Source organism: Dromiciops gliroides, chromosome 2 (assembly GCF_019393635.1).
Source record: "Dromiciops gliroides isolate mDroGli1 chromosome 2, mDroGli1.pri, whole genome shotgun sequence".
Classification (NCBI taxonomy): Eukaryota; Metazoa; Chordata; class Mammalia; order Microbiotheria; family Microbiotheriidae; genus Dromiciops; species Dromiciops gliroides.
In genome coordinates this window covers 392,513,851-392,538,996 of record NC_057862.1, presented here as the reverse complement: position 1 = coordinate 392,538,996, position 25,146 = coordinate 392,513,851, and the positions used below count along the sequence as shown (strand labels likewise).

Genomic DNA, 25,146 nt, shown 5'->3' with positions numbered 1-25,146 from the left:
ACTTCCAGGGATTCCCTATTTTACCTTTAGGATCAAAGAGAAATGCTCCTGTTTGGCATTTAAAACTCTTCCTAGCTCCCACCAACCTTTCTGGTCTCTTACACTTGCATCTCCTTCACTAAGTCTCTAATTCAGCTACACTGTTCCCTGGACATGGCTGTCCATCTTGCTTCTCTCTTCCTTTGCTCTGGCTGAGGCTTTTCCTGGTCCCTCCAGCCACTGACCCTACACCCTCTGTTAGCTTCCCACCTACCTTGTACATCTCTCGTGGTACCTGAATATTTCCATCTCCCAATTAGGATGAGTTCCTTGAGGGTTGGGGTTTGGGGTTTTTTGCCTTTTCCTGTTTCCCTAGCATTTAGCTTGGTACATAGTAAGTGCTTAATAATTTTTTCTGACAACCAAAAAGACACAGGTTCATGTACTAGCTTATCTCTCAGGGCCCTACCTAACTCCTTAAGACTACACAAGCTAGAAAGGCACTGAGGGAAATCCATCTTCCAGTGAAATCCCAGGCCCAATCCCTGTCCCCAAGATGAGACATACTAGAGGCAGTGAGGTAGCTCGGAGGATAAAGCTGAGGGTCAGGAACACCTGAGTTCAAATCTGGCCTCAGATACTCACTAGATGTGTGATTGTGGGCAAGTCATTCAACCTGTCTGCCTCAGTTTCCTCATCTACAAAAAAGGGGTAGTAATAACACCTATCTCCCAGGGCTGTTGTGAGGCTCAACCAAGATAATATTTGTAGTGTTTAGCAGTGTCTGACACTATATACATTGTTAGCTATTTTTTTTTTTAGTGAGGCAATTGGGGTTAAGTGACTTGCCCAGGGTCACACAGCTAGTTAAGTATTAAGTGTCTGAGGCCGGATTTGAACTCAGGTACTCCTGACTCCAGGGCCGGTGCTCTATCCACTGCGCCATCTAGCTGCCCCCCATGTTAGCTATTATTATATGGAATGTCCTGTGCAAATACCAGGAAACCCCCAAAGACCAGGAAGCAGCCAGTAATTCAGTTTAGTTGGAATGGAGTGTATGTGAAGGTCAGTAGTATAAAATATGATTGGAAAGATAGACTGGAACCACACTGTGGAAAGCCTTAAATGGCTGCTGGTAGTTGTTTAACAGGACCGCTAGGTGGCGCAGTAGACAGAGCATTAGGCTTGGATTCAGGAAGAATCACCTTCATTAGTACAAAGCCAGCCTCGGACATTTTCCAGCTATGTGACCCTGGGCAAGTTACTTCCCCCCTTTGCCTCAGTTTCTTCATCTGTAAGATGAGCGGGAGAAGGAAGTGACAAACCACTCCAGTATCTCTGCCATGAAAACCCCAAATGAGGTCACAGGGAGTGGGATACAACGGAACAATTGTCTAACAACACACAGAAATTGTACAATCGACACACTTTCTAGCTTAGTCGGCATTATTAGCACACTCTCCATCACTTTCGTGTGACTAGACAATGAACAAGACAATAAACCAGACCCTGGTGGTAGCATTTCCAAGGTGGAAAAGCTTGAACCACTCCGGGCCTTATTCTAAGCACACCCCGGCCCCGACCCCTCCATCCCACCTTTCACCTTCTGGTTTTCCTACCACTGGGAGCCCGTTCCAGCTAGGTCTAGCATGTCAGGCTAGGGAGATGAGAAGGTGCCACCGACAACTTTTGAGCAGAGAAGGGACAAGAACTGACCCATGAATCTAGAACTGATGAAGAAAATTCCCCAAGCCAGGCAGTGTTTAACTGGTGCGCAGGGAGAAGCCCCCAGAGCCTTCGGAGGATTTAGGACTAGGGAGAGATGACTGAAGGCTGGGGTGGTCCGGGCAGCGGAGGAGGGAGAAGAGGATCTTGAAGAATGGATAGAATTTGGAAAGACAGAAAAAGGACAGAGCGTTCCAACCCCACCCTCTGAGTGGCCCCTCCTGCTCCCCTCCCCACCCAGCCTCCTCCCTAGGGACTGGTTCACCCTCACCTACTATTTCTCTCACCCTGGTGGCAGGAGCCAGTTTCTGTCGGCCCCTGTTCAGAATGAAGGATGGGGGGCCCCTGCAGCTGCAGCTTCTGCTGAGCTTCTTGCCCTGGGGGCCAGGGGTTCTGTCCCAGGACCTAGACTGTGTCCAGCTCCACCCTTGCAGGTGCCTCCTGCAGGAGAGTCACCAGATGATCAACCTGGCCGCCATGGGACCCCTGACCATCCCCTTGGCCCCCGACAAGGAGCCTGGAGGGTATGTTCAATTCAGCCCTTGCCAGCCATTCAGCGAACCCGCTAACCTCACCGCCACGGACTGTGTCCAGGTGGCTGCGTGTGTGACCCTGAGGTAAGGAGACCTTCACCTCGCCTGCCTCCTCATCCTGCGTAGAAATCGTACGCGTTGCGGCAGAGGGTAAAAAGGATTAGCTTTGGAATTTAAAAGGCCCGGGTTCAAGTCCCTCTTCCGCTGAGGTTCCTGTGTGATGTGATCTCATAAAATGAAGGGGGTGGAGTGAGGACTTGGAGTCAGGAAGACCCCAAGTTTGAATTCTGCCTCAGGCTGTCCGGGCTCCCTCCTCCCCCGGGAGACGGGAGTACCCCTTTTCTCTCTAGAGCAAGAGTTCTTGAGCTGAGCTACGAGGTTAGCAGGGGGCAGAGGGAACATGATTTGATTTTCAGAGCGGTTATACTTTTTCTCTAAGAGCCCTTGGAGAAGTCTAGCTCCTTTTCTTTATGAAAAAAAAAACACAAACAGATCCCTTATCTTTATTTCTTCTGCTTACGGGCATGGCAAACTCAAGACTTTATTCCTTTCATATTGACAAGGGGGATTGGGAGGGTTCCCAGAATGCCAGGGGCTTGCCAGCTACCTTCACCATGCCTCGACTATGAGACTGAGCCTAACGCTTCTCTCTGCCTCGGTTTCCCCACCCATGATAAAGGGAGCTTCCAGCTCAGTCTCATTTGCTAAACAAGGCACTGTCTTTGTCTCCCTCCTCCAGGCAGGCAGGCTCAGGGGATCTTCACCACACTGCCTACGGCAGGCACCAGAGGAGCGAACTTCGTTATGACAACAGCACCCGTGTCTTGACTATCTCATACCCCGGTGAGGAGGGACTGGCTGGCCTATGCTAGGACCCATGGGAACTGTAAATCATTTACCATTTTTGAGTCTTAGCTTTCCACCAGCCCCTCTTCAGAATGGGAATGATAGTGGGCATTATCTACCGCATAGGATTTTTGTGAAGAGTTAACTACAAAGTACTATATAAATGTGATCTGTGATGGTTATAGGTTTGGCCCTGCCATTGTGTGACCCTGGGCAAGTTTCTCGAAGCAATTAGGTGTTGAAGGGAATAGAGCACCAGGCTTCAAGTCTGGAAGGCCTGAGTTCAAATCCAACTTCAGACACTTAAATGGCTGTGACCTTGGGCAAGTCACTTTAACCTATCAGTCTCAGTTTCTTTATCTGTAAAATGGGGATAATGGAACTCACCTCTCAGGATTGTTTTGAAGATCATGCAAGACAATATTTATAAAAATGTTTAGCATAGTTCCTGGCACGTGTCCTTCCCTCTAAGCCACCACTTTCTTCAATTGTTAAATTTGGAGGGTAAGACTTTGGTTGTTCCTAACACTATCTGGTTCCATGATGTGAGTCAGAAACCTAAGAGAGAAAAGGGATGTGGGAAATGCTTCTAAGAATTAATGAAAAGGCATATATTAAATGCTTACTGTACGCACCCAAGGATCTTTTTGGAAGATCTGATTTGGGAGTGGGAGTCCAGGTGGGAGATGCCTATTTCAGGGGCTGGTAGAAGCCTAGGGTTGTATTTCTGGGCTTAAGGGTGGATTAATCTTTTGTACTGAAAGTAGAGTAGATGATGAGACTCTGGGAAATCAGAAGCCACCTTGACAGCAAGGTGGATAGAGCGCTGGACCTGGAGTCAGGAAGATGAGATTAAATCCAGCCTCAGACACTAGCTGTGTAACCCTGGACAAGTCCCTTAACTTGTCTGCCTCAGTTTCCCTATATGAAAATGGGGACAACACCTACTTCGTAGGGTTGTTGTGTGGATAAAAGGAGATACATAAAGTGCTTAGAAAACAAAATGTTACATAAATTCTGTTATTGTTAGGAAAAGGGTTGGGATCTGCCATGTGGGTAATTATTGAGAGAAGCCTATTGAGGGGTTAGAAAATGAGCATACTTAGAATCAGAAGGCTGGAATCTTGAGAGCTCCCCATGCCCCAACTTGGGCCCTTTATCTTTTCTAGCCTGGCCTAGCAGCTCCCTGAACACCCTGGTCCATTTTAACTGCAGCCCAATGAGGACGGTAGCCCATGTGTCCCTCCTGCCCACCCACCTGGAGGTCTTCATCCAGACTCCCTGTGCCTGCCCAGACCACTGCCAACCGTGGAGCCCAGAACCTAGCCTCCTCATCGCCATTTCATTCTTTGTGACCCTTGGCATCTACCTTCTCTGGGGTAAATTCTCGGGATTCTTCAGCCTGGGAGGAGCTTCTTTGGGGGAGAGAGGGAGGGTAGCTGGGAAGGCTGAGGTAGTTAACCACCCTTTCCTATCTCATTGCAGGTGTTTGTGGGCTGCAGGCCATCCACATCAAAAGAGGAAGCCAGCTCATCCCTCAAGACCAGCTCTGGTGCAGCCCCTGTTCCTCTTGCTGTGGGAAGTCAGAGGAAAACAAAGAAAACATCCCTCTTATAAGCCTAGGTTCTGGGACTTAGAACTCTCTGGAACCCTCCCGGCCTGGATCTCCTCTGCAACGTAAAGGAGATGTGTAGGCCGTGGCTGAAGGCAGGGGATGGGGAACTAGATGTGCCTGACTTTAAAGGACAACTTGTCATTTCCTTACTAAACTTCCCTTGGGTGGTCTTAGCTTTGCCTCAGAATTCTGAAGTCACAAGTTACGCCTCCTTCGGCCTTGGCTGCTGTCCAGTCCCGCTGGGCCAGGATCCTTGGCTCACAGCCAGCCCACGTACCACAGCACCCTCATAAGACACTGGGATAAAAGGGCTGGAGAACTGGGCGCTGAGGTGACCTTGAATAAATCATCTTCCCTCCTGACTCAAGTCACCTTCTGGGTCATAGTGAGAGATTAGGAAGACAGCAGCACCCAGCAAGGGAGACATTTTCATATCCTTAAGAACTACCTAACATCTGGCTACCTAGCAACAGAGGGAGAGGTGCAAGTAAGCATCAGGGGAGAAGGAAGTAGAAGCAGGAAGGGGAACAAGATGGGGAGGGGAATGAGAAAGTAAAGTAATCCTACTGGGAGGGCAGATAAGACACAAACCAAGGTGAATAGAACTGGGGAAGGGAGTGGAGAGATGTGTTGTCGTTCAGTCATTTCAGTTGTGTCTGACTCTGTGTGACCCTATTTGTTGTTTTCTTGGCAAAGATACTGGAGTGGTCTATTTCCTTCTACAGTTAATTTTACAGATGAGGAAACTGAGGCAAACAGGGTCAAGTGATTTGCCCAGGGTCACACAGTGTCTAAGGCTGGATTTGAACTCAGGTCTTCCTGACTCCAGATCCAACACTGAGCCACGCTGCTCAGTAGGGTAGTAAACAACAACAACAAAAGTAGGGTAGTAAAGGGCAGATAATCTTGAATTACTGATGTTTATTGACAGAGGGTTCTTAAACATCCAAGATAGGGTCCTGTGTAAAGCACGGGGGAGGAAGGACCCAACGTTCTTTGGAGGTTCCTTCTAGTCCCTGATCAGTTCCTAGGTGTCTGTCTTGAAAACTGATAGCAAGTGGGAGGGAAGGGAGAAGCTAAACCTGAGCCTTGTCAGCAAAAAGCTATTGCTCAATACCCACATTCCTGGCCCACCAGATAGGAAAAACATTGTGCAGAAGCCAGATTCCCTTAGGACCTGGGACCAAGAAAGAAGGAATAGGAGACAAAACCATGTGGAAGGCTGACCACACAGAAGGGCTTCACTGGATGTCTGGTCCAAATTGCACCTGGATGTGAATTCACCCCTACAACACACCTGGACAAAAGGACTAGCTCTGTCCCAAGTCTAGAGATGATGCTTGGATGGGGAGGGGAGAGTCTGTCTGACACTCCTGAACTCACCCTAGCTTCTTCCATAGCTCTCTATTCCTACTGGTAAGAAACCCAGATCAACTGAAGCCCAACATCTCCCAATGTCTTTTGCAGGGCAATGCCCAGGGTCACACAGCTAGTAAGTGTCGAGTGTCTGAGGCTGGATTTGAACTCAGGTACTCCTGAATCCAGGGCCTGTGCTTTATACACTGTGCCACCTAGCCACCCCCTCCCAATGTCTTTAACACCTCCCCCCTCTAGGAATGCAGTACACTCAATAACACACAAAAGAACCCAAAAAACAAAACCCCATAACTTTTAATTGGCCCCAAATCATAATGCCAATTTGACAAACGACTGAATTTCCCCTTACATTGTAGTTTTCTATAATAGGAACAAGATACAGAAATACAAATACCGTTGGTTGAATCAAAGATGGAGATGATATTCCATAAGGGGAGGGGGTTTAAAAAAAAAAAGAGGAAAAAGAATTTAGCTCCCTGTCTCCCTCCCTCCTCCCACCCATTTTTAAAAAAGTTGGAGCAGATCACTCCATCTCAGGAAGCTGAGAATCACCCAAACCCAACCAGACACCTGCCCCAAGGTAGTTCCTCATGGGAATGGGACTCATGATTGAAAGGAAAGTGGGGGTGGGCTGAGGACCTAGAACTTTTGTTAACTCTTTTTTAGATCTCTGTGTAAAAAAAGATAAAACTCTCTTGCAGATTTCCAAACTGTTTTGCATAGACCTATGCCCTTTCCAAAAATATCTCTAATATAATCTCTCTCTATATAGAATTTGAATCTAAAGCTTTGACAGCACTAGTTAGAACCACCAAGGTCCAGGTATCAGAAAGGACACTACCCTTAAGAGGAGAGACCGAGTAGGGGTGGGGTGGGGGTGGGGGGGTTATTTCACTAAAAAGTTTGAAAAAGACCAGTGCAAATTTCATCTAATTTCCTGTTCCCTAAAGACCTAATCCCTCAGGTTGTCCTCCGGTCTGAAACTGCATTCTGGCTGCCTGGGTTCTTACTTCTCCCAGAAGCGTCATCAGCTACAGGTCCATCAAGGCGAAGACTTGTGGGGAGTCTAAGGGACTTTTCCTATCCCGGACTCCATTCATTCTGCAGCATTTAGGCACACGGCAATAGCCCGTGCTAGATGACAGGGGAATGGGAAGGAAAAAAGAGGAGCCCAGTCTTGAAGCTGCCAACTGAGAGAGGTAGAGATGGGAGAGGCCTTTGTGGATGACAGGTTTAAGGGAGCTCTCCCAGAGGGACTGGCATGCCCCCACCTCACAGGCCCCCCTGGGATTTCCCAGCAAGTGTGGAGGCCAGCTGCACACTCAAAAAACCCAAAGCAAAACAAAACATTCAAATACCACAGATCCCTCCTCCTCCTTCATCAAGTTTTTGTTTTTGTTTTTAAGATCTTAGATCCAACTGTTGAAAGAAGAAAGGAATTCGAGGGGAGGTAGGGCACCCCCACCCACTTAAAGACCCCCCCCCCAGTGTCGGCTCCCAGTTAAAGTGCTAGTCATTCACTGAAGGGGAGGGGAGGGAGAGCTCCCTCAGCGCTGAGTCTGGTGCCTTCCTGAACCTAGGACAATTCTACTCAACAAATTTTCGGTCCTGATTTGGCAGGCAAGGTATGATGAGTGTTTTCTAAAAGGTTAGTAAAAAAACAAAAAAGAAAAATGAAAGGTATCAACCTGGATCCAACCCCCTCCCCTCCAACTCCCACCCCAGCAGGGTTCCAGAAACTAAGATGTAGGACAAAAAGGGCAACTGAGTCCTTCTGGGACCAGGGGAAGGTAGGGTGGAGACTAGAGCCCAGCTCCATTCCCGCTGCTCAGAAAAACCATTTCTCCCCATATTCCCCACCTAAGAGAGAGGGCCAGCTCTCTGCATGCCCGGTCCTGACCAGACAGCTCCCCTGGGGAAGAGAAGGAAGAGAAGGAAGGAAACCAGGGAAATTATTTCTCTCTTTCGGGGAATAAAATAGTCAAAAACAAACAAACAAACAAAAAACCCAAACCATTATCAACTTAAAAAAAAAAACAACCCTCCCACCCCTCCCAAAACCAAACACCAGCCTGCTGGGTTTATTAAAAATTACAACTTGGCAACTGAAATTTAAAAAAAAAAAGTTAAACCAGTGGTTTGAGTGAGGAGGTCGCAGGCTCTGTATCTGGTGGCCTGGGCCTTTGCCGTGGGGAGAGAAAGTGCTAAGAACAGAAGCTTTGGCAGTGGCAGGAGGTGACACACAGACACTAAAGGCATGAGCTGATGAAGGGGCTCTGTCCTGTGGGAACACAGCTCCAGGCTGTAACGGATGGAGTGAGCACCTCTCATTCTGCCCCTTCCCCATCACCAACTGTGAAGGCTCTATGGCCCCCCTAGGCCGGCCCTGCTGAAAGGAGACGAGTTCTTTCCTCCTGTTCCTGAAGGAGACAAATATCCTTCCTCCAACACCTCCAGCCTCTTGGAGTTTGTAGACACTTCTCCCTCCTTCCCTGTCCAACTTACTATTTTTTTTCCCTTAATTTCTCTGTTGCGTCAACTGCCTAAGACCCAGCCCCAAGCAGAGAGTACACCAAGGTAGAGAAGGAGAGAGTCCCCAACTGGGGACGTGATCCTGTCACAGGCCTTACCCAAGAGGGCTGAAACAAAGTCAAAGTAGGTGGGAAGTTTAGGGGTAGCAGTTACCACCTGGGCAGTCTGCTCTCCCACCTTACTTAGGTGGTCTCCCCATCTCTGGACAGATGAGAGGATTTGGGGGGGGGCAGGCGATGGTGATGATGCTTGACTAACCTGGCCAGCAGGCAGAAGCATAGCTTTCAAAAAGGTTCAAGGCAATTGGGGGGGGGCGGGGCTGGCAGAAGGATTTGTGTGCGTTGTTAGGGTAGGGAGAGGGGTGGCCAACCGCCAACCCCCCGAGGCTCTGCTAGGGAAATATGTGCAAAGTGCAGAGAGCCGCTGTGAGAAACAGAGGCAGGCAAATTCAAAAGGGAAGAGGGAGGCGAAAGGAATAGCTTATAAGCTGAAAGGATGTGGTACAGGACAAGCTAGGGATGGGGAAGGCAGGTCTACCGAAGGCCACCTAGCAAGTCCATCGAAGAGCCCTTGAATTCCTAGAGGCAGGAATTCAGGGCTCAAAAGTTCTCAAAAAGATGAGCAAGATTATGAGCAGGAGGCAGGGAGCTCAAGAGGGAAGCCAGTCTTCAGCTCGGACCGAGAATAGCAAAGTTTCCCAGCTAGCTCTTGGAGGCAGCTCCAGTTTCTCCAAGAGGCCCATCTCTCCTCCCCTGAAGAGTTGGTGGTGGCAGGAATCTGAGACGCCTCCAAGGTGCTGCTGGAACCAGGGTGGCTGGTCTGTACAACTTCCAGGTGGGGAGGAAGATGGGGCAGGAAGATCCTTGCCTCCACACACTAACTCCAGAGAAGTCAGAAGCACCAGCGCTGCAGGGCAGGACAAGGAGGTAGGCCACACCAAACAGAGTCCTTTTCTCCTGCTTTTAGAGAATCGTGCCTGCCCACATCCAAAATCCAAGAGGCCACAACCCTGCCCAGCAGTGGGCCTATAGTCCTGCAGGAGTTAGCTCCCTAACCAGACTCTACCTATTCCCTTTGCCTTCTAAACTGGCACTTGGGCCAATAGTTTCCTATGACGAGGAAGGATCTGTTTATGGGGTGCTCTGGAGTGTACAAGCAGGGTTCCCTAGAAGGTCAGGCTGCCTTGGGGCTCTTCTTCCTGTCTGGATGTCTGCTCTTTAGTGGTTTGGAGAATATTCACAGTGGTACAATCAGACTGCATCCAGAGTCCTGGGAAATACTCTTGAGAACACCATGGAATGAGGTCCAGCTCTGGGGAGAAGATAAAGAGTGGTGGATGGAGGAGAGATAATGATGAGGGGGGCGGGGCCCAATGCCAGCTTGGGGCAGCCCGGCCTCAGGACTGGTCCGGAGTGCAAAAATTAGATGAGAACATTGACAGAAATTGAGATGGATGGAGAAGTGGTCCCCAGGAAAAGAAGGGACCCTCCCTTCTGGAATGACTCAGGTCAGAGGGTCATGGCGGTCAATGGCTTTCAATCACTACAGGCTCAAAAACTCCAGAGGAGACTCTGTAGGAGGGAAGTGGAGAAAAACTGGTTAGTCATCAAATCCAAAGACTGTGCCAGTGACAATGCAAGAAGCTGATGGGGGGGTTGGGGGAGGGGGGGGAATAGCAGAACCACATTTTGGCAGGTTATCATAAAGAAGACATGGTGACTGAGGCAAGGCCCTTATAGGCAGGGACAGTCTTGGTATCCCCAGTACCCAACAAGGCCTTACACAAACTAGGGGCTCCATCAATGTTAGCCAAATTGAATTTGTTTTGCAGGGCAATGAGGGTTAAGTGACTTGCCCAGGGTCACACAGCTAGTAAGTGTCAAGTGTCTGAAGCTGGATTTGAACTCAGGTACTCCTGACTCCAGGGCCGGTGCCACCTAGCTTCCCTCCAAACTGAATTCTAATCCTGGCTGTGCCACCAATTTAGAGTTTGACTTTTTCTCTGTGCCTCATTTTCCCCATCTGTAAAATTTAGGGCGGGGCTGGACTAGATGATCTCTTAAGTTCCTTCCAGCCCTAAAGACTAAGAGGCAAACACAGCACCGTGGAAAGACCCCTGGATTTGAAGCTGGAGGATCTGGTTTAGGTCCCAGTTTCAGCACTGATTGAGGTTGTATCTCTACTCTGGCAAATTTGCATTGACATCTATAAAATGGGGCCATGATATTTGTACTACCAGACCTCAGGATTCTTATGAAGAATGCCCTTTCTTTTTCTTTTTTTTTTTTTAGTGAGGCAATTGGGATTAAGTGACTTGCCCAGGGTCACACAGTTAGTAAGTGTTAAGTGTCTGAGGCCAGATTTGAACTCAGGTACTCCTGACTCCAGGGCCAGTGCTCTATCCACTGCGCCACCTAGCTGCCCCCAGAATGCCCTTTCTAAGCCTTAAAGCACTACAGAAATGGGAGTTGGGCTCAAGCTTGGCTCTCCATTCCTGTTTCTAAGAGGACTGCAGTTCCATCTCTGACCAAAAGAGGGCACCCAAGTCCTTCCCAAGCACATCACTCAAATCCTCCCTGCAGCTTCTCCCAGGCCTAGGCCCAGCCCTGGCCACAGGACCCCGAGAGGCCATACATTCCAAACACCGCCCCCCCCCCCCATTTAACAAGTTGGAAAACTGAGGCCCAGAGGGAGAAATGACTCATCCAAGATCAGACTGAGAGTGAGTCAAGATTGAAAGCAGTTCTTCCTGACCCTAAATCTAGTTTCTTTTTACTCCAACACACTGTTTTGCATATGGTAAGTCGATTTGTTCATCCGGAGACATAAAGGCCAAGGAACCTGTTACCAGTCTCGTCTTACAGCTGCTTCCACGTCCCTGAGCACAGTCCATTCTGCTGGAATGCTGGAAAGGAGATTTTAGAATCTCCTCTGGTGCCTGCCTGCATGCCCTGCCACCTAAGGGTCCTTGCTGAAATCTATCCTCTGTTCCTTCCACTGTGGTGTCTAGTCTTTCTCTCAGTCTGACCTGTGGAGGAATGGGACCCACCAGAGCCCCATCAAGGCCCTCCCCAACACCTGTGGAAGGCCTTTCTGCTGGAGGGCCGGTCTAATTCACAGTACTATAAAAGCTTGATGTGGTATTTTGCACAGTCGTCCCGGGATTTGCAATTAAATTCATCAATTTCATTAGTGATTCCCTTCGCCCCATCTACCTCTTCTATTGATGCATTCTCCTCCCCAGTGAAGGAAAACCACCCGTGGCCTGCCTAACAGGTGCCTGCACACAGCCTGGGCAAGCAAAGAGCCACTGTACCTGTTTGCCAGCTGAATACCACTCAAGGTGGTGGTGCCGTCCCTGCTCACAAACAACCTCAGGTTACTGTCTGTGGAGAGAAAGGGAAGGCCAGTTAGGGTTGGCCTCCAGAGGGAGCCTGCCTATCCATCCCATTCTATCCACCCATCCATCTCATTCCACACTCTATCCCCACTCAACTCTCCCATCCCACCCCCACCCCCCAGCTCTCCCATGCCACCCAAGAGGAGAAGGGGATTGGGCAGTAGCTCTAGGGGTTCTGTAAGGCAGCTGGGAGATGCTGTTCCTCATGCCTCAAACCCCACTCAACGTCAACACCAGCCCAAGTTAGGTAGAAGGCCAAAGTCAGGCAGGGACAAGCTCTCTCCTCGAGGGTAACTCACCCTCATTGTTGCTGACATCCGTAAAGTCTTGGCTCTGCATGATCTTCTCCACAATGTCGTCTGCATCAATTCTTGTGTCATCTACCCACGTTGGGTGACTTTCCACTGAATCCTTCTTCCTCCTTGGGGGAGAAGGGGTAAATGATGGCATACAACCCCAAACACTAATAAAGCCAGCTGAGAAAACTCAGGAGCTGAATGGGAAATGCTGCTGATGCTCACCTCCTTTAAGAGAGGCATGGTGGGCAGCTAGGTGGCACAGTAGATAAAACACTGGCCCTGGATTCAGAAGGATGAGTTCAAAACCAGCCTCAGACACTTGACACTTACTAGCTGTGTGACCCTGGGCAAGTCACTTAACCCTCATTGCCCCACAAAAAAAATTTTTTTTAATTTAAAAAAAAGAGGTGTGGTGCTGGAGTGGCAGGAATAGGGATTGTGGGACCTGTAGCAATCTAGAACTGGGGCCTCCTGTCCAGTCTCCTCATTCTTTAGAAGAAAAGACTGAGGTCCAGGGAAGGGAAAGGACTTGTCTGATATCACAGCAGCAGATGGAAGTCCTCCGAACACAAGTCCAGTATTCCTTCCATTATAGCCCTTTGGCATCAGGGGACAGGTCATTGACCGCTTTGAGGCCCTCAAGTCCCTCATCTATTACAGGATGGTGTTGGACCGAATGATCTCTGGGGCCCCTTCAGCACTAAATCCCATGATCCCATTCATCTGAGCTCTGATTCTCACTAGCTGTGTGACCCTAAAGGAAGCCACCTCATAGCTCTTGGCCTCAGTTTCTTCACTTGTAAAATGGGGATAATAACACTCCTACCTCAGAGGAGCTGTCATGTCCTCATGTGGACTACCACAGACACGCAGACCACCCTTCTGGGACAACCCTTGAACTTGGTTTACCATCCAGAACCAAGAATGACCTCTGGGAAGAAACCCAAGGGTCCCTTCACCTTTGCCATGCCCCTCCCCAGCCTACCTGAATGATCGGTCTGATAAATGCAGAGGTCTGGGGGGCCGAGGGGGCTTTTCTGGTTTGTGCTCCCTCTCACCGTCAGGGCACTCCACGGTCATGCTGAGGCCCCCCGAGGCACTACTGCTGGTGGAGGTGTTTCTACGGTGAGTCAAGTCTGACAGGCTGGAGGATCGGGAGTGTTCAGTGCTGTAACCTGGGAGGAGGGCAGGGGAGGGGACAGAGAAGCAGCGGTGACCACCACTCCCTATGGTCGTGCTAGGGTGGGGACTCCTTGGCTGGGGGCAGACAGAACAGGAAGCCCCAAACTTAAGGAAGTGGGTAGAAGGGCTCAGTCCCAGCTCGGAATCTGATTCTTGAGTGCCTATGAAATAGGAAAAGAAAAGGGGCAAGGAACAGTGGGCAAAGAGCTGGCCTCAGGGGTCAGAAACACCAGGGGTCCAGGTCCACCCTTGCCACATACAGGCTGTGTGGGCCTTAACCTCTCTGAGACCAATCCCAAAGCAATAACCTCATGGGGCTGCCTGCGTGAGGCCCCTGCTAAGTCACTCACCAGAGATCTTGGACTGCTGGCTGGCATAGCTGGAGTTCCGGGAATGGCCAGAGTGGAACACTTCCTCTGGACTTGACAAGTTCTGATCTGGCTCTTCAGGGACCCCTGGGAAGAAAGCATTCACGTTCATTATGACACTGTGTGCATCTGTCTCTCCCCCTCTGCCCTTCTCTCTCTCTCTCTCTCTCTCTGTCCCCTTCTGTCCCTCTTTATCTGTCTCAGATCTCTATCCCCCTCTCCCCCTGTCCTTGTCTCTCTCTATTCCTCTTTCTCTACCTCTGTCCCTTTCTGTCCATCTCTGTTTCTGTTTTTGTCTCTGTCTCTGTCTGGCCAGCACCCCTACTCCCTGCCAGCACACGTTCAAGGGTCCACACTCGTTGCGAGAGGTACAAGCAGGACCAGGAACCTGAGGCTTCTAAGCTCTCTGGGCAATAGGGAATCCTGACCAATGTGACAAGGACTCAGAGAGCCAAAAAGCCCTTTTCCTGACAGAACAAAAAATGCTTCTCTGAATTCTGAAGTATATTAAAGTCAAGACTCTCCAGTCCTCTCCGCTGCACAAACAGGGAGACTGAAGGTCACCGAGTTTGTTTCTCTAGGGTCATCCAGTGAGAGAGCAGAGCCAAGACCTGCCCTCCCCAGGGTCTGGTTCCCCCGTCCACCAATCTACTCTACCTCTGGAGGTCAGAAAATGTGGTCCCCCAGGGAGAGCTGGGGGAGGAGGCAGTAAGAGCTTATCAGAAGGAATTTTCTATGGGGAAAAGGTCAGGGTTTATTTTAAGGGAGAAAGAACAAAACAGAGCAAAAGTCTGGCCAAACCAAGGAAGAAAATCTAGTCTGGAAAGGAGGAAATAGATAGGAGGTTTGAAAGAACAGCATCCCTGCCCAGCCTACTTTGTTTTTTGGTGGGTTTTTTGTTTGTTTGTTTTTTGTTTTTTTGCGGGGCAATGGGGGTTAAGTGACTTGTCCAGGGTCACACAGCTAGTAAGTGTCAAGTGTCTGAGGCCAGATTTGAACTCAGGTACTCTTGAATCCAGGGCCAGTGCTTTATCCACTGCACCACCTAGCTGCCCCCATACTTTATAATAATAAGAACAGCTCATCTTTTTTCTTTCTTTTTTTTTTGTGGGGCAATGAGGGTTAAGTGACTTGCCCAGGATCACACAGCTAGTAGTAAGTGTCAAGTGTCTGAGGTGGGATTTGAACTCGGGTATTCCTGAATCCAGGGCTGGTGCTTTATCCACTGCACCACCTAGCTGCCCCCCAGCTCATTCTTATGTACCATTTTTACATATAATACCAACATTCATCTAGCACTCTGAGGGTTTCAAAGCACTTCACACATTTTCTCATTTCATCTTCACAACTGCCCCAAAGGAAGATGCTATTATTCCTTTGTTTTACAGCTAAGGAAACTGAGGTTAAGAAGCTCTGTACCCACATAGCTTGGTACTTCGGAGGTGGCATTCAAACCCTGGTCATCTTCTCAACTCCAGGCCAATGCTCTATCTAGTACTCCCTACTGCCTCCTATTTAAGATTACAGATGGCAGCTGCCAACACTCCCAGTGATGGGCCAGCTCCTTATGAACTTGCTCCCACACTGAACTGGGCCTGGCCAACAGCAAGTGCAGGAATAACTCAATGGGTCCAATGGAGGGAGCTCTGGGTGAGCAGTGCTCTCAGGAATCAGAGTGATCCACCATTTTTTAAAGGCAGCATTTGCAAAGCTTTGTCAATGGACAAAGGGGGAGATAAGCACCCACTTTATATATTCTTTTTTTTTTTTTTTGTGAGGCAATTGGGGTTAAGTGACTTGCCCAGGGTCACACAGCTAGTAAGTGTCAAGTGTCTGAGGCTGCATTTGAACTCAGGTCCTCCTGAATCCAGGGCTGGTGCTCTATCCACTGCGCCACCTAGCTGCCCCACTTTATATATCCTTAAACTGCTGAAATGGATTAGCTCTGGAAGGGCTATAGAACTTTGGAACCCTGAGGTTAACAGGGCCCAGAATATACCTGGTCAGGCCAAGCCAACTAACTCCCCAAACCGCTGGAAAGTGCCTATATTTTTAGGGTCTTTTTCTCTAGTCACTGTCACATTATTCAACATTATCATATATCTCTGTCTCACATATGCCTGTGCCTTGATTTTCTAACAAGGAATGTGTGTCATTTATTCATTCCCTACGTTTATTAATTGCTGGAGCAGATACAAAACTCAGAACTCTTGGTTTCCTGGAGTTAGCTATAGGCCTCAGGCTAACAGAGACACTTCCAACTATGATGTACAATATTATGCCTTAAGTCTATTTGCAAAACCAAGTGCTGTGTGGAGCAGAAGAGGGGCAAGATCATTACCCTCTGGGGGTCAGGAGAGGTTTCTTGGATTTTAAAGTTAGGCCGGAAAGGTTGGGTAGGCTTTTTTGCAGAGAAGAGCAACTATGGGTATGAGACAGTGAATACACCGTCAGACTTGAGTGATACTTTGATTTTGCTGAGTTGCTTTTCTTCCTTTTCTGTTTTTTTGTCTTTGTTTTCATTGTAAGGGATGATACACTGGGTAGGGGTGGGGGAAGGTATATGTTCATAATGAAAGTGATGTAAAAATAAAAGATAATATTTTAAAGTAAAAATGAGAATGGAACTCAACAGGTGAAAGAGAAGGGCATTACAGAAACAGGAAATGGTATGAAGGAAGGCACGAGGCATATTCAGGAGCCAAAGAAAAAAACAATTTGGACAGAATATATTGTACACAGAAAAGAAGAATATAAGATAAGACTGGAAAAACAAGGTAGCACCCGACTGTCGAAAGCTTTGAATGCCAGGCAAAGAAGCTGTTTGAATGTTAAGCAGGTAAAAAGCCACTGAAGGTAAAGAGAAATTTCAGGGGCTCACTTGTACACTACTTTGGTACCCCAGAGTATTGGCCTATCTTTGTATCTCCCCCTCACACCATGCCCTGAGCAGAGAAGCCACTCACTATTTGTGGAACTGAATTAGCATAGTGATCATCCAACCCAGTACTTAATAGAAGTCATACGCTTTCCTTTGGAGAACAGGGAGGGGTTCTCTAGGAAGCACATGACAACTACGTCATCTGGCACCTGGGAAAGCCAGTACCCAATGAGGGTCAATCATGTGCCAGAAGACACAGAGCAAAGGCTCAGGAAGAAAGGCCAGACTTGCTACCTGATCCAAGGATGGTGGGTCTCGCCTTGGCCTGCCGAGGCCCTGTGAGGGTAGCGGACCCACTGGCCACACTGCTACTGCTGCACGTACCCTCACCCTTACAGGTCAGCTGCAGCGACGTGTCCTGACCGGGGATGATGATGGACTTGGCTGTGGAAGGTGGCCTGTAAGGTAAGAGGTGATGAGCATCAATGCCCCCCTGTCACTCCTGCTGACACACGGCTCCATCAGTCTTAGTCTGAAGGGAACCCCCAGGGAACATGAAACTAGAAAACATCCAAAGGCTAAGTGGAAACTCAATTTCCAGTTTCTCTGCAGAACCCCGGATTTTCCTAAGCTATGGGGACTGATCAAAACTGAGAGAAGATATAACCTCCCCCATCTACTTTCTAATGCTTCCAGGTAGGACTACAATAAATGAATGAAGGAAAAAGCATTTGTTAAGCATTCACTATGGGCCAAGCACTGTATTGAGCACTGGAGAGAGAGTTGAGGCTCTCAAGTAATTCATCTTCTAATCCACACCTCCAAGATTCCCCGCCCCCCCCCCACTTCTTTTTCCAGCCTGACCATCCTCAAGTCATCACCTTTTCCACTGATGGACTCTTCCATCCTTCACATTTCAATATTTTATCCCCCAGAACAGAAGACATGACACCAAAGAAGGGTTAAAAACTTACGTCTTAAAGCAGGGGTCTCCAGAGAGCAAAGACATCCCAATGGTGACCTGTTAGGGGAAAAACGAAGACATCAGAATCAGAGCAAGGGAAGAAGGGTAGATGGAAAGAGTGACTGACTATGGATAAATTCATTTCCCTGAGGCAGTGAGGTGGTGCAGTGAGTAAGAGTGCTGGATGTTCAAATCCCAGCTCAGTCAATCACTAGCTGTGTGACCATGGGAGAGTCTCTCGGCCTCAGTTTGTTCATCTGTAAAATGGGAATGAGAACATCTATCCCACAGAGGGGATGCACCATGCCCTGCAAAGGCACTAATATGAAAACGCAGGCGATTGTTATTTACTCCTGACACCTAGTTTCCCTAAAGGAGCTAACACTTCAAATATTAATTCACATACATCTATAATTCTGTGTTTACACGATGCTTTTCTCTTAAATGTCTCGGGCCTCACAGGTTTATTAACCACGATCATGACTAATCAATAGCAATCTGAACCTCCTCTAAGGCAAAGACCTAGAAGTTTCAAGCCCAGATCATAACTCTAGACCAGGAGTTCTTAACCTGGTGTCTGTGAACTTGGTTTCTAAAACATATTTTGATAATGATTTCATTATGGTTGATTTCCTTTTAATCATAAATACTTTAGAATTTGTACATTTAAAACAATGCCCTGAGAAGGGATCATCAGTAGGCCTCATTAGACTCTCAAAGGGTTCCATTCCACAAAAAGGTTATGAAGCCCCACTCTAGATCTTGCTCTAGAACTGTGGAGCCGCCGTCCCCCATCTCATCACTAGATGTTCCACTGGGGCAGTCCTGCTCACCAGGTTGTTTAGTTTCTCTAGCCTTGGAATGCATCTGTCTATATTCCTAAGTACACAGAATACTGAAAGTTTGGTTCTCTATTTTTGGAGTTCTTTTACTATCTACTTTTTCCTTCCTCTTAATACTAATTTCCTCAGTTCAGAAACAAAGACCAAACCGCCCTCCCCACATCGGGTTTTCTGAAACCAAATGCTGACGGCAGAGCCTGACTCATCTCTGTGCCCAGGCACAGAGGACCCTAAGAGGCCTTCATCCTTTCCTGAGAGCCTGGCAGTGGTCTGACTCCGGCAGCCAGGGCTGCCAGCGAGCTCCCTATTCCTACACATCCCCCAGACTCTCCAGGGAGACAAAGACGCTCGTATTTTATCTGCTCAAGGAGGACGTTGTTGGGGCCAGATTGTTTTCTTAGGCAAGGAGGGACTGGGCTCCTCTGGGGGAGGCAGCCAAGACAACAGAGTTCAGAGGAACCTGCCTCCTTTAAAAACCTCTGCCAGCACAAGGCCGGGCCAGGGAGGGATGGGTGTGTGGATACAGACTAGGTGACTCTGCCAACCTTCAAAACCATCACTCCGGGCAGGGGGCAAGGGCAGTGGGGGCAATCACAATTTATGCCAGGGAAACAGAAAAGCTGGATTTCTCCTTTGTTTTACTCCTAGGCTGCCACCCAAGGGGGTTAAAAGGTATGGGAAGAGTCCTTTGGAAGTCTAGCTTAACCTCTGTGGTCTCGGTTTCCTCATCTATGAAGTAAGGGAAATGAATTTGCTTATCTCCAAAGGTCCCTTCTAGCTTCAAATCTAAGCTCTCTTTCAGTCTTTCAGCTCCAGTGGTAGGTGACGTTGTTACAGCCATACCGGCAGCTGGAAGAGGTAATTGGGGGGGGGGGGGGGGAGCAGGAGGAGGTGGAGGAAAGAAAGGGAAGAACCTGGTCTTCCTGTCACTGGAGATACCTTTAAGATCGAGTTGTCCTGCCGTGTATTCTTGGTATCATAGCCTTCTAACAAGCAACATCGAACAGTGGAACCAGAGCCAGCAAACTCAGCCAGATTCAGGTCGGCAAATCCTAGCTGAAAGGGAGGAAGGAAGGGGGGCAGGGGAGACAGGTGGGGGGAGGGAAATGGTTAGTCAATGAAGGAAAATGCAGGTGTCCTGGAAAGAGATAATAAAGGGGCAGAGACTAACACTCAGCTGTGGTGAGTAGGAAGCAGTGTACTTGGAGGATATATCTGGGCACCTCTGCCCTGGATGCTAGGTTAATCTGGAAGGCTGGGAGGAACAAGGAGAAATGCAAATTCCAAGCCAGCTAGGAAAGGGTTAAAATGCCCTGGGGCTGTTGCATAACCAAGGACAGGGAAGGCACTAGGTCAATGATGTGAAAAAAAAAAGAATCACACATCCACACCACATAATAAGGCCCTCTTTGTCCTCAGTCTTCCCAGCATGCACCCTGGCCCTCACGCCAAGAGATGAAAGGATATTGTTGTCGATGAAACTGACACATTGTTCCCTGGAAACAAGAATTCGGGTCTGTCAGAAGCCAACAGTAGTAGCAGAAGCAGCTACTGAATCTGGGGGCGGGAGACCCATGGAATAAAAGAATCAGCTTTAAGCCTGCAGGTCCCAATAGGAGATTTTTGGTGGAATGTTTCCTGGGCTGGACACACCTGAGAACTCAACATCCCCCTTCCATCCCCAAGAAATAAGGATCAGCTAGGAAAAAAGTATCCACCGGAGAATAAAAAGGGCAAACTGGTCTGAACAGGTAGGGAAGGAAGGAGGTTTAAATGTTTCCAATAGATTATCCTCATAACTGATTAGAGTTAAGAGTTCATTCGTGAATATGGCTAGGGGACAGTTCAAGATCAGGTGCTAATATCCGGAGTCCTATGCTGCTCTTTAAGGCCATTCTTGGAACTTGTGGAGAGCAGCCTACCCTGTCTGTCTGAAGAAACAAAAGTAGGAAGAGGCAGGCAGAACCCCTTCTCCTAGAAGCAGTCACTGGGTGATGGCATCTCAAGATGAACCAGACCAAGTTAGAGAGTAAAGAAAAAGAGTTAAAACAGAAAGGGGGTGGCAGTGATAGTGATGATGGTATAGAAAGAAGGTAGAAGCACGGGGAAAAACCCAAGCTGAAAAACCCCCTTGAGTCGAAACAATATCATTTCCCTTTACCAAGAAGCCAAATGAATTAGTTCTGAATTAGTGCCCCTCTGTGATGAGGCAGGGTGGTACCAACTCAAGCTGAATCTATACCCTCTTAGGGAGGAAGTTAGAGAATGGCTTTTATGCTGATGCCCAGTTTCCCATTTTAGTCAAGAGATGGAAAGAGAATTCTGAGGAATTAGTCAAGTAGTGCCTTGGATTGGATTGAACACAGCCTTTTTTAGAGCCCACACACATTCTGAGTTAGGTAGAGGAAGAGTGGGTGGGGTCTCCAAATTGAAAAGCTCTCTTGATGCTAGTCACATTTAAGTGAGTTAACTCAGTACCATTACCTTAAAGACAAAAAAAAAAATATTGTTCCTCTATCATGCATAAGATACAGTATTTGAAGCATTTTTCATCACTTCCTGAGTATAATTTGCTCCAGTGAAAGGGACCACATGGGGAAAGAGGTTTATCAGAACATCCAAGGTAGCGCTCACCTTGACTACTGCTGGTGTGTACAGACCCTCTACCTAAAGCACTGCAGCCCCTGTATTCTCCCTGCCCCCCTTGTTCTGATCAAGCACTGTTCTCTCTAGGGCTCCAGGGACCAATGTTTTGCTCAAAGAGCTGCTTCCCAAAGGAGAAGCCTGCCCGGAGGCACTGGATGGTGGAAGGAGAAGGATACAATTTATTTAGTCTTGAACTCTCAAGCTGACTAGGGCTTTCTTTACCAGGTAGGAACTACTCTTGTCATCCAGCTTACAGAGGTCTCAGGAGGGAAAGTGTCCATTTTGAAAGCCGGGTTCCAGAGACCACCACTCCCAGTGACATCAGAGAGAGGGCAGAGAGCTGATCCCAGCCCCACTCTCCTTCCTGACCTCCAGCTGGGAATCAGCAGAATGGGCAGCCTGCCCAGCTGAAGGATGCACCCTTGGCAACACCGTCCCAACTCCTGAGTAGGGATGAGAAGGTCAAAGCCAAAGCCAAGTCTAACCCAGCCAAGTCCACCAGGGCATAATACAGACCAGCAAAGCCATTTCTCTGACTCAAACTGGGACAGGAATGATGGAGATGAACAGAGCTGGTCCTACCTGGCACTGCCAAAAAGTGATACCTAGGTTTAGTCTGTTAACAAGGAGTGAGAAGGGGCAACTAGGTGGCACAGTGGATAAAGCAATGGCCGTGGATTCAGGAGGACCTGAGTTCAAATCGGGCCTCAGACACTTGACACTTACTAGCTGTGTGACCCTGAGCAAGTCACTTAACCCCAATTGCCTCACCCAAAAAAAAAAAAAGAGAGAGATAGATGAAAGAACCTTGGCCTCTTTCTCTCTCCTCAACAAGGAGTGAGAGAAAAGGATGCCCCCACTAGTCAGGAGAGAGACCCTCCATCTCTACTGAGAATAGATGGCAGGCTTTGAGTACAAGAAGAGGAATTTAAGTTCTTACACATAAGGAAGAGCTCTAATAAAATGGGCTATTAAATAGGAGGGGAAGTTAGGTGGCACTGTGGATAGAGTGCCACACCTGGAGTCAAGAAAACTCATTTTCCTGGGTTCAAATCCAGCCTCAGTCATTTACTTTCTTTCTTTCTTTTTTTTTTTGGCGGGACGGTGAGAGTTAAGTGACTTGCCCAAGGTCACACAGCTAGTGTCAAGTGTCTGAGGTAGGATTTGAACTCAGGTCCTCCTGAATCCAGGGCCTGTGTTTCATCCACTGCACCACCTAGCTGCCCCTCAGCCATTTACTAAGTTGTGTGACCCTGGGAAAGTTACTTAACCCCTGTTTGTTTCAGTTTCCTCATCCGTAAAAATGAGCTGGAGAAGAAAACAGCAAACCACTCCAGTATCTTTGACAAGAAAACCCCAAATGGGCTCACAGAGAATCAGATATGACTGAAAACTATTGAGTAAGGACAACAAATTGAAAAGTAGAGAAAAGCAGAGAAATCCAGAACCTTCTAATGGAACTCCAGAAGAGGGCGGGGAAGGAAGCAAAGGGCTTTGAAAAAGCAGTTAATCTGGGATATTTAGGGGGATTTCTTTTTCTTTCCCTCTAGAATTTCCTTCCCAGGGAAACCATGCCCTAGGGGACTGTTTTATAAACTGCTTACCTTGGAGTAGGCCTTCCCACCTTTCAGCTCCTACAAAAAGAGGAGAGGACATGTTAGCGGGGTTCCTAAGGCAACTGAAAGAACCTGTCACTCAGCTATCTCCCAGGCCCCCACCTGGGAACATACCACCCCCAACTGGATTGCCCTCAGAAACATCTTTGAGATCAAAAAAGGAAAGCCTGAACTAGGCTTCCACAGACAATCTAGGAAAACCAGGGTCCAAAATCACAGTGAATCAGAGGGCACAACTTCAGCCAGAACCTACGAACTTTGACTTCAATGGGTCTCATTTAAACTTAACCAGCACCTGAGCCCTCACACCTCCTCGTCACAGGCACTATCCCTGCCTCCCACAAAAAGCAGCTCACCTTTCGGACAGACACTCTGCAGATGCAGGGATCCAGAAGGCCGGTGGCTGGATTGGCACTCATCTTACACACAAAAGTAAACTTTTTCTTCCATCGGACACAGTTCTCTTGCACTTCCTCCCTGAGGGTGAAGAACATGGACAAAATTAGGCCTAGAGGATGGGGGAGGAGGTGGGGGGGGAGGGCAGTAAAGGTACAACTTGTTTCCTTTTTTTTTTTTTTAAGTGAGGCAGTTGGGGTTAAGTGACTTGCCCAGGGTCACACAGCTAGTAAGTGTCAAGTGTCTGAGGTCGGATTTGAACTCAGGTCCTCCTGAATCCAGGGCCATTGCTTTATCCTATGTACCACCTAGCTGCCCTAATGTGTTTCTTTCAGAACAAAGCAGATCAACCCAAGGGAATACTGGTAATCCCTGACAAACTTAAAGTACTAAGTGCTTCCCACATATATAATCTCATTTGATTCTCACAACAAGCGACAGAGATAGGTGCTATCATTATTCCCATTTTACAGATGAGGAAGCTACAACCAGGAGAGATAAAGAAACTTTGCCCAGGGTCACTCGGTCAATAAGTGTTTGAGGAGGCACCAGACCTCACGTCTGCCCGACTCCAAGACCCGTTGGAGTTTTCAGCCCCATGGTCCCCATAGTCTCATTTGTCCATGGGAACTCTTCAGCAGGGTGGGGTGAATGCTTAGGAAGCCAAAAGCAGAGAAAATCAGCTCCATTTTAGCTGTCAGGGAGTTTATTTCCTGACTGTTGGAAACTCAGAGAGGACGTGGGAGTAGGGCGGAGGGTGTGTGGGGAGAAGGCAGGGGAGGCTGATGGAACATTCTCCCAGCAGCGTGCAGTGGGATCTGGGGGTGGGCTAGATGCAGAGAGAAGGCTCTGTGGGTGGACTGGGTTACATGAGAACAAGTATACCCACTGTGAAGGGCCTCGCGTGTACTTGGGCCTGGAAGTATTGAGCAGGGCGTGCGCTGAGCCATATATCTGCCTGTGTGAGAGAAGGAGGGTGCTGGATCCCAGTATGGGCAGAAGCAAGCGTGCCAGGCTCATATGTACTTACTGGGAGAAGCTGCTCACATTACCAAACCTATCCTTTTAGTGGAGCTGACTGATAAGAGTATGCAGGGAGGGGGGCAGCTAGATGGCGCAGTGGTTAAAGCACCGGCCCTGGATTCAGGAGTACCTGAGTTCAAATCCGGCCTTAGACACTTGACACTTACTAGCTGTGTGACCCTGGGCAAGTCACTTAACCCCCATTGCCTGCAAAAAAAAAACAAAAAGAAATTAAAAAAAAAAAGAATATGCAGGGAGGGATGCCTGAAGCCCCATGAATCCAAACAGGAAGATCAGCTAGAGGACAACTATCTCTAGATCATCTAACACAACAGGAAAGGGAAGAGAAGGTAGGGTGGAGAGGAGCTGGGGCAGCTGAGAAAACGAACGTCTCCACACCCACTGTGACCGGGACAGGGAGTCCAGGTTACCAGCCAGGTCACAGGGAGGAGAGAAGATAAGGCCTCCTCCCAGGTAGGATGACCTTGGAGATAACCAAATGAGCTTTTTCCCAGCAGCCTGTTTTCAGGTTAGGAGATGCCCTGAAAATCCCCAGGGATGGGAAGCTGATGATCCTTAGGGAACATCTGGGGATCCCATGGAACCCAGTGAAGAGTAACGACACTCAGAAACCAAGCCTTTTTTCAACTGTCATAGCAGCTTAAATAATGGTAAGGATGAAAGGACCCTCTGCCCTCCCTTCTGTGGAATGCCACCTTAGAAAACAACCATCCGGGAAGAACTGGTCCGCAGCCAGCAGGCAATATAGCTAGCCCCTAAGCTTTACACATTCATTAGAGGATTCTCTCTTGGGCCCCCTTTTTTAAGCTGGGGATATTTGTCAAACGCCCTCCATTCCCACTCATCTTTCTTTCCCATTTATGTTAGTATTGTAGAAAATATGGCCGTTGTGCAAGCACTT

The 25,146-nt window shown here is 48.4% G+C and overlaps 2 protein-coding genes across 5 annotated transcripts in view; one reads left to right on the top strand and one right to left on the bottom strand.

Annotated features, from left to right (window-relative positions):
• The first annotated feature begins 2,031 nt into the window (after window positions 1-2,031).
• LOC122738961 lies at window positions 2,032-4,720 on the top strand. Its single transcript, XM_043980840.1, has 4 exons — window positions 2,032-2,321; window positions 2,977-3,080; window positions 4,253-4,462; window positions 4,569-4,720. Exons 1-4 carry the CDS (start codon window positions 2,032-2,034, stop codon window positions 4,718-4,720), a joined length of 756 nt encoding a protein of 251 aa, XP_043836775.1.
• A 3,361-nt stretch (window positions 4,721-8,081) lies between these two features.
• The window catches only part of FAM102A (family with sequence similarity 102 member A), a 45,973-nt gene continuing 28,908 nt past the window's right edge, over window positions 8,082-25,146 (bottom strand). The window contains exons 2-11 of one of the 4 annotated variants that reach the window (XM_043987846.1): window positions 23,162-23,282; window positions 22,794-22,823; window positions 19,483-19,599; window positions 17,712-17,758; window positions 17,122-17,195; window positions 13,839-13,943; window positions 13,292-13,649; window positions 12,307-12,428; window positions 11,924-11,993; window positions 8,082-10,178 (exon numbers count right to left, since the gene is read on the bottom strand). In XM_043987846.1, coding sequence (XP_043843781.1) covers window positions 10,133-10,178; window positions 11,924-11,993; window positions 12,307-12,428; window positions 13,292-13,649; window positions 13,839-13,943; window positions 17,122-17,195; window positions 17,712-17,758; window positions 19,483-19,599; window positions 22,794-22,823; window positions 23,162-23,282 — 1,090 coding nt within the window. In that variant the 3' untranslated portion in view covers window positions 8,082-10,132. Of the gene's footprint in view, window positions 10,179-11,923; window positions 11,994-12,306; window positions 12,429-13,291; window positions 13,650-13,838; window positions 13,944-17,031; window positions 17,196-17,711; window positions 17,759-19,482; window positions 19,600-22,793; window positions 22,824-23,161; window positions 23,283-25,146 lie in introns of all 4 variants that reach the window. The other 3 variants (XM_043987845.1, XM_043987847.1, XM_043987848.1) reach the window with 3 other exon arrangements.

Excerpts from the sequence above, each read along its gene's own strand:
- LOC122738961 (XM_043980840.1), top strand. The coding sequence starts at position 2,032 with ATGAAGGATGGGGGGCCCCTGCAGCTGCAGCTTCTGCTGAGCTTCTTG. Across the intron at positions 2,322-2,976 it reads GCTGCGTGTGTGACCCTGAG|GCAGGCAGGCTCAGGGGATC; the intron begins GTAAGGAGACCT and ends TCCCTCCTCCAG. Across the intron at positions 4,463-4,568 it reads TGGCATCTACCTTCTCTGGG|GTGTTTGTGGGCTGCAGGCC; the intron begins GTAAATTCTCGG and ends ATCTCATTGCAG.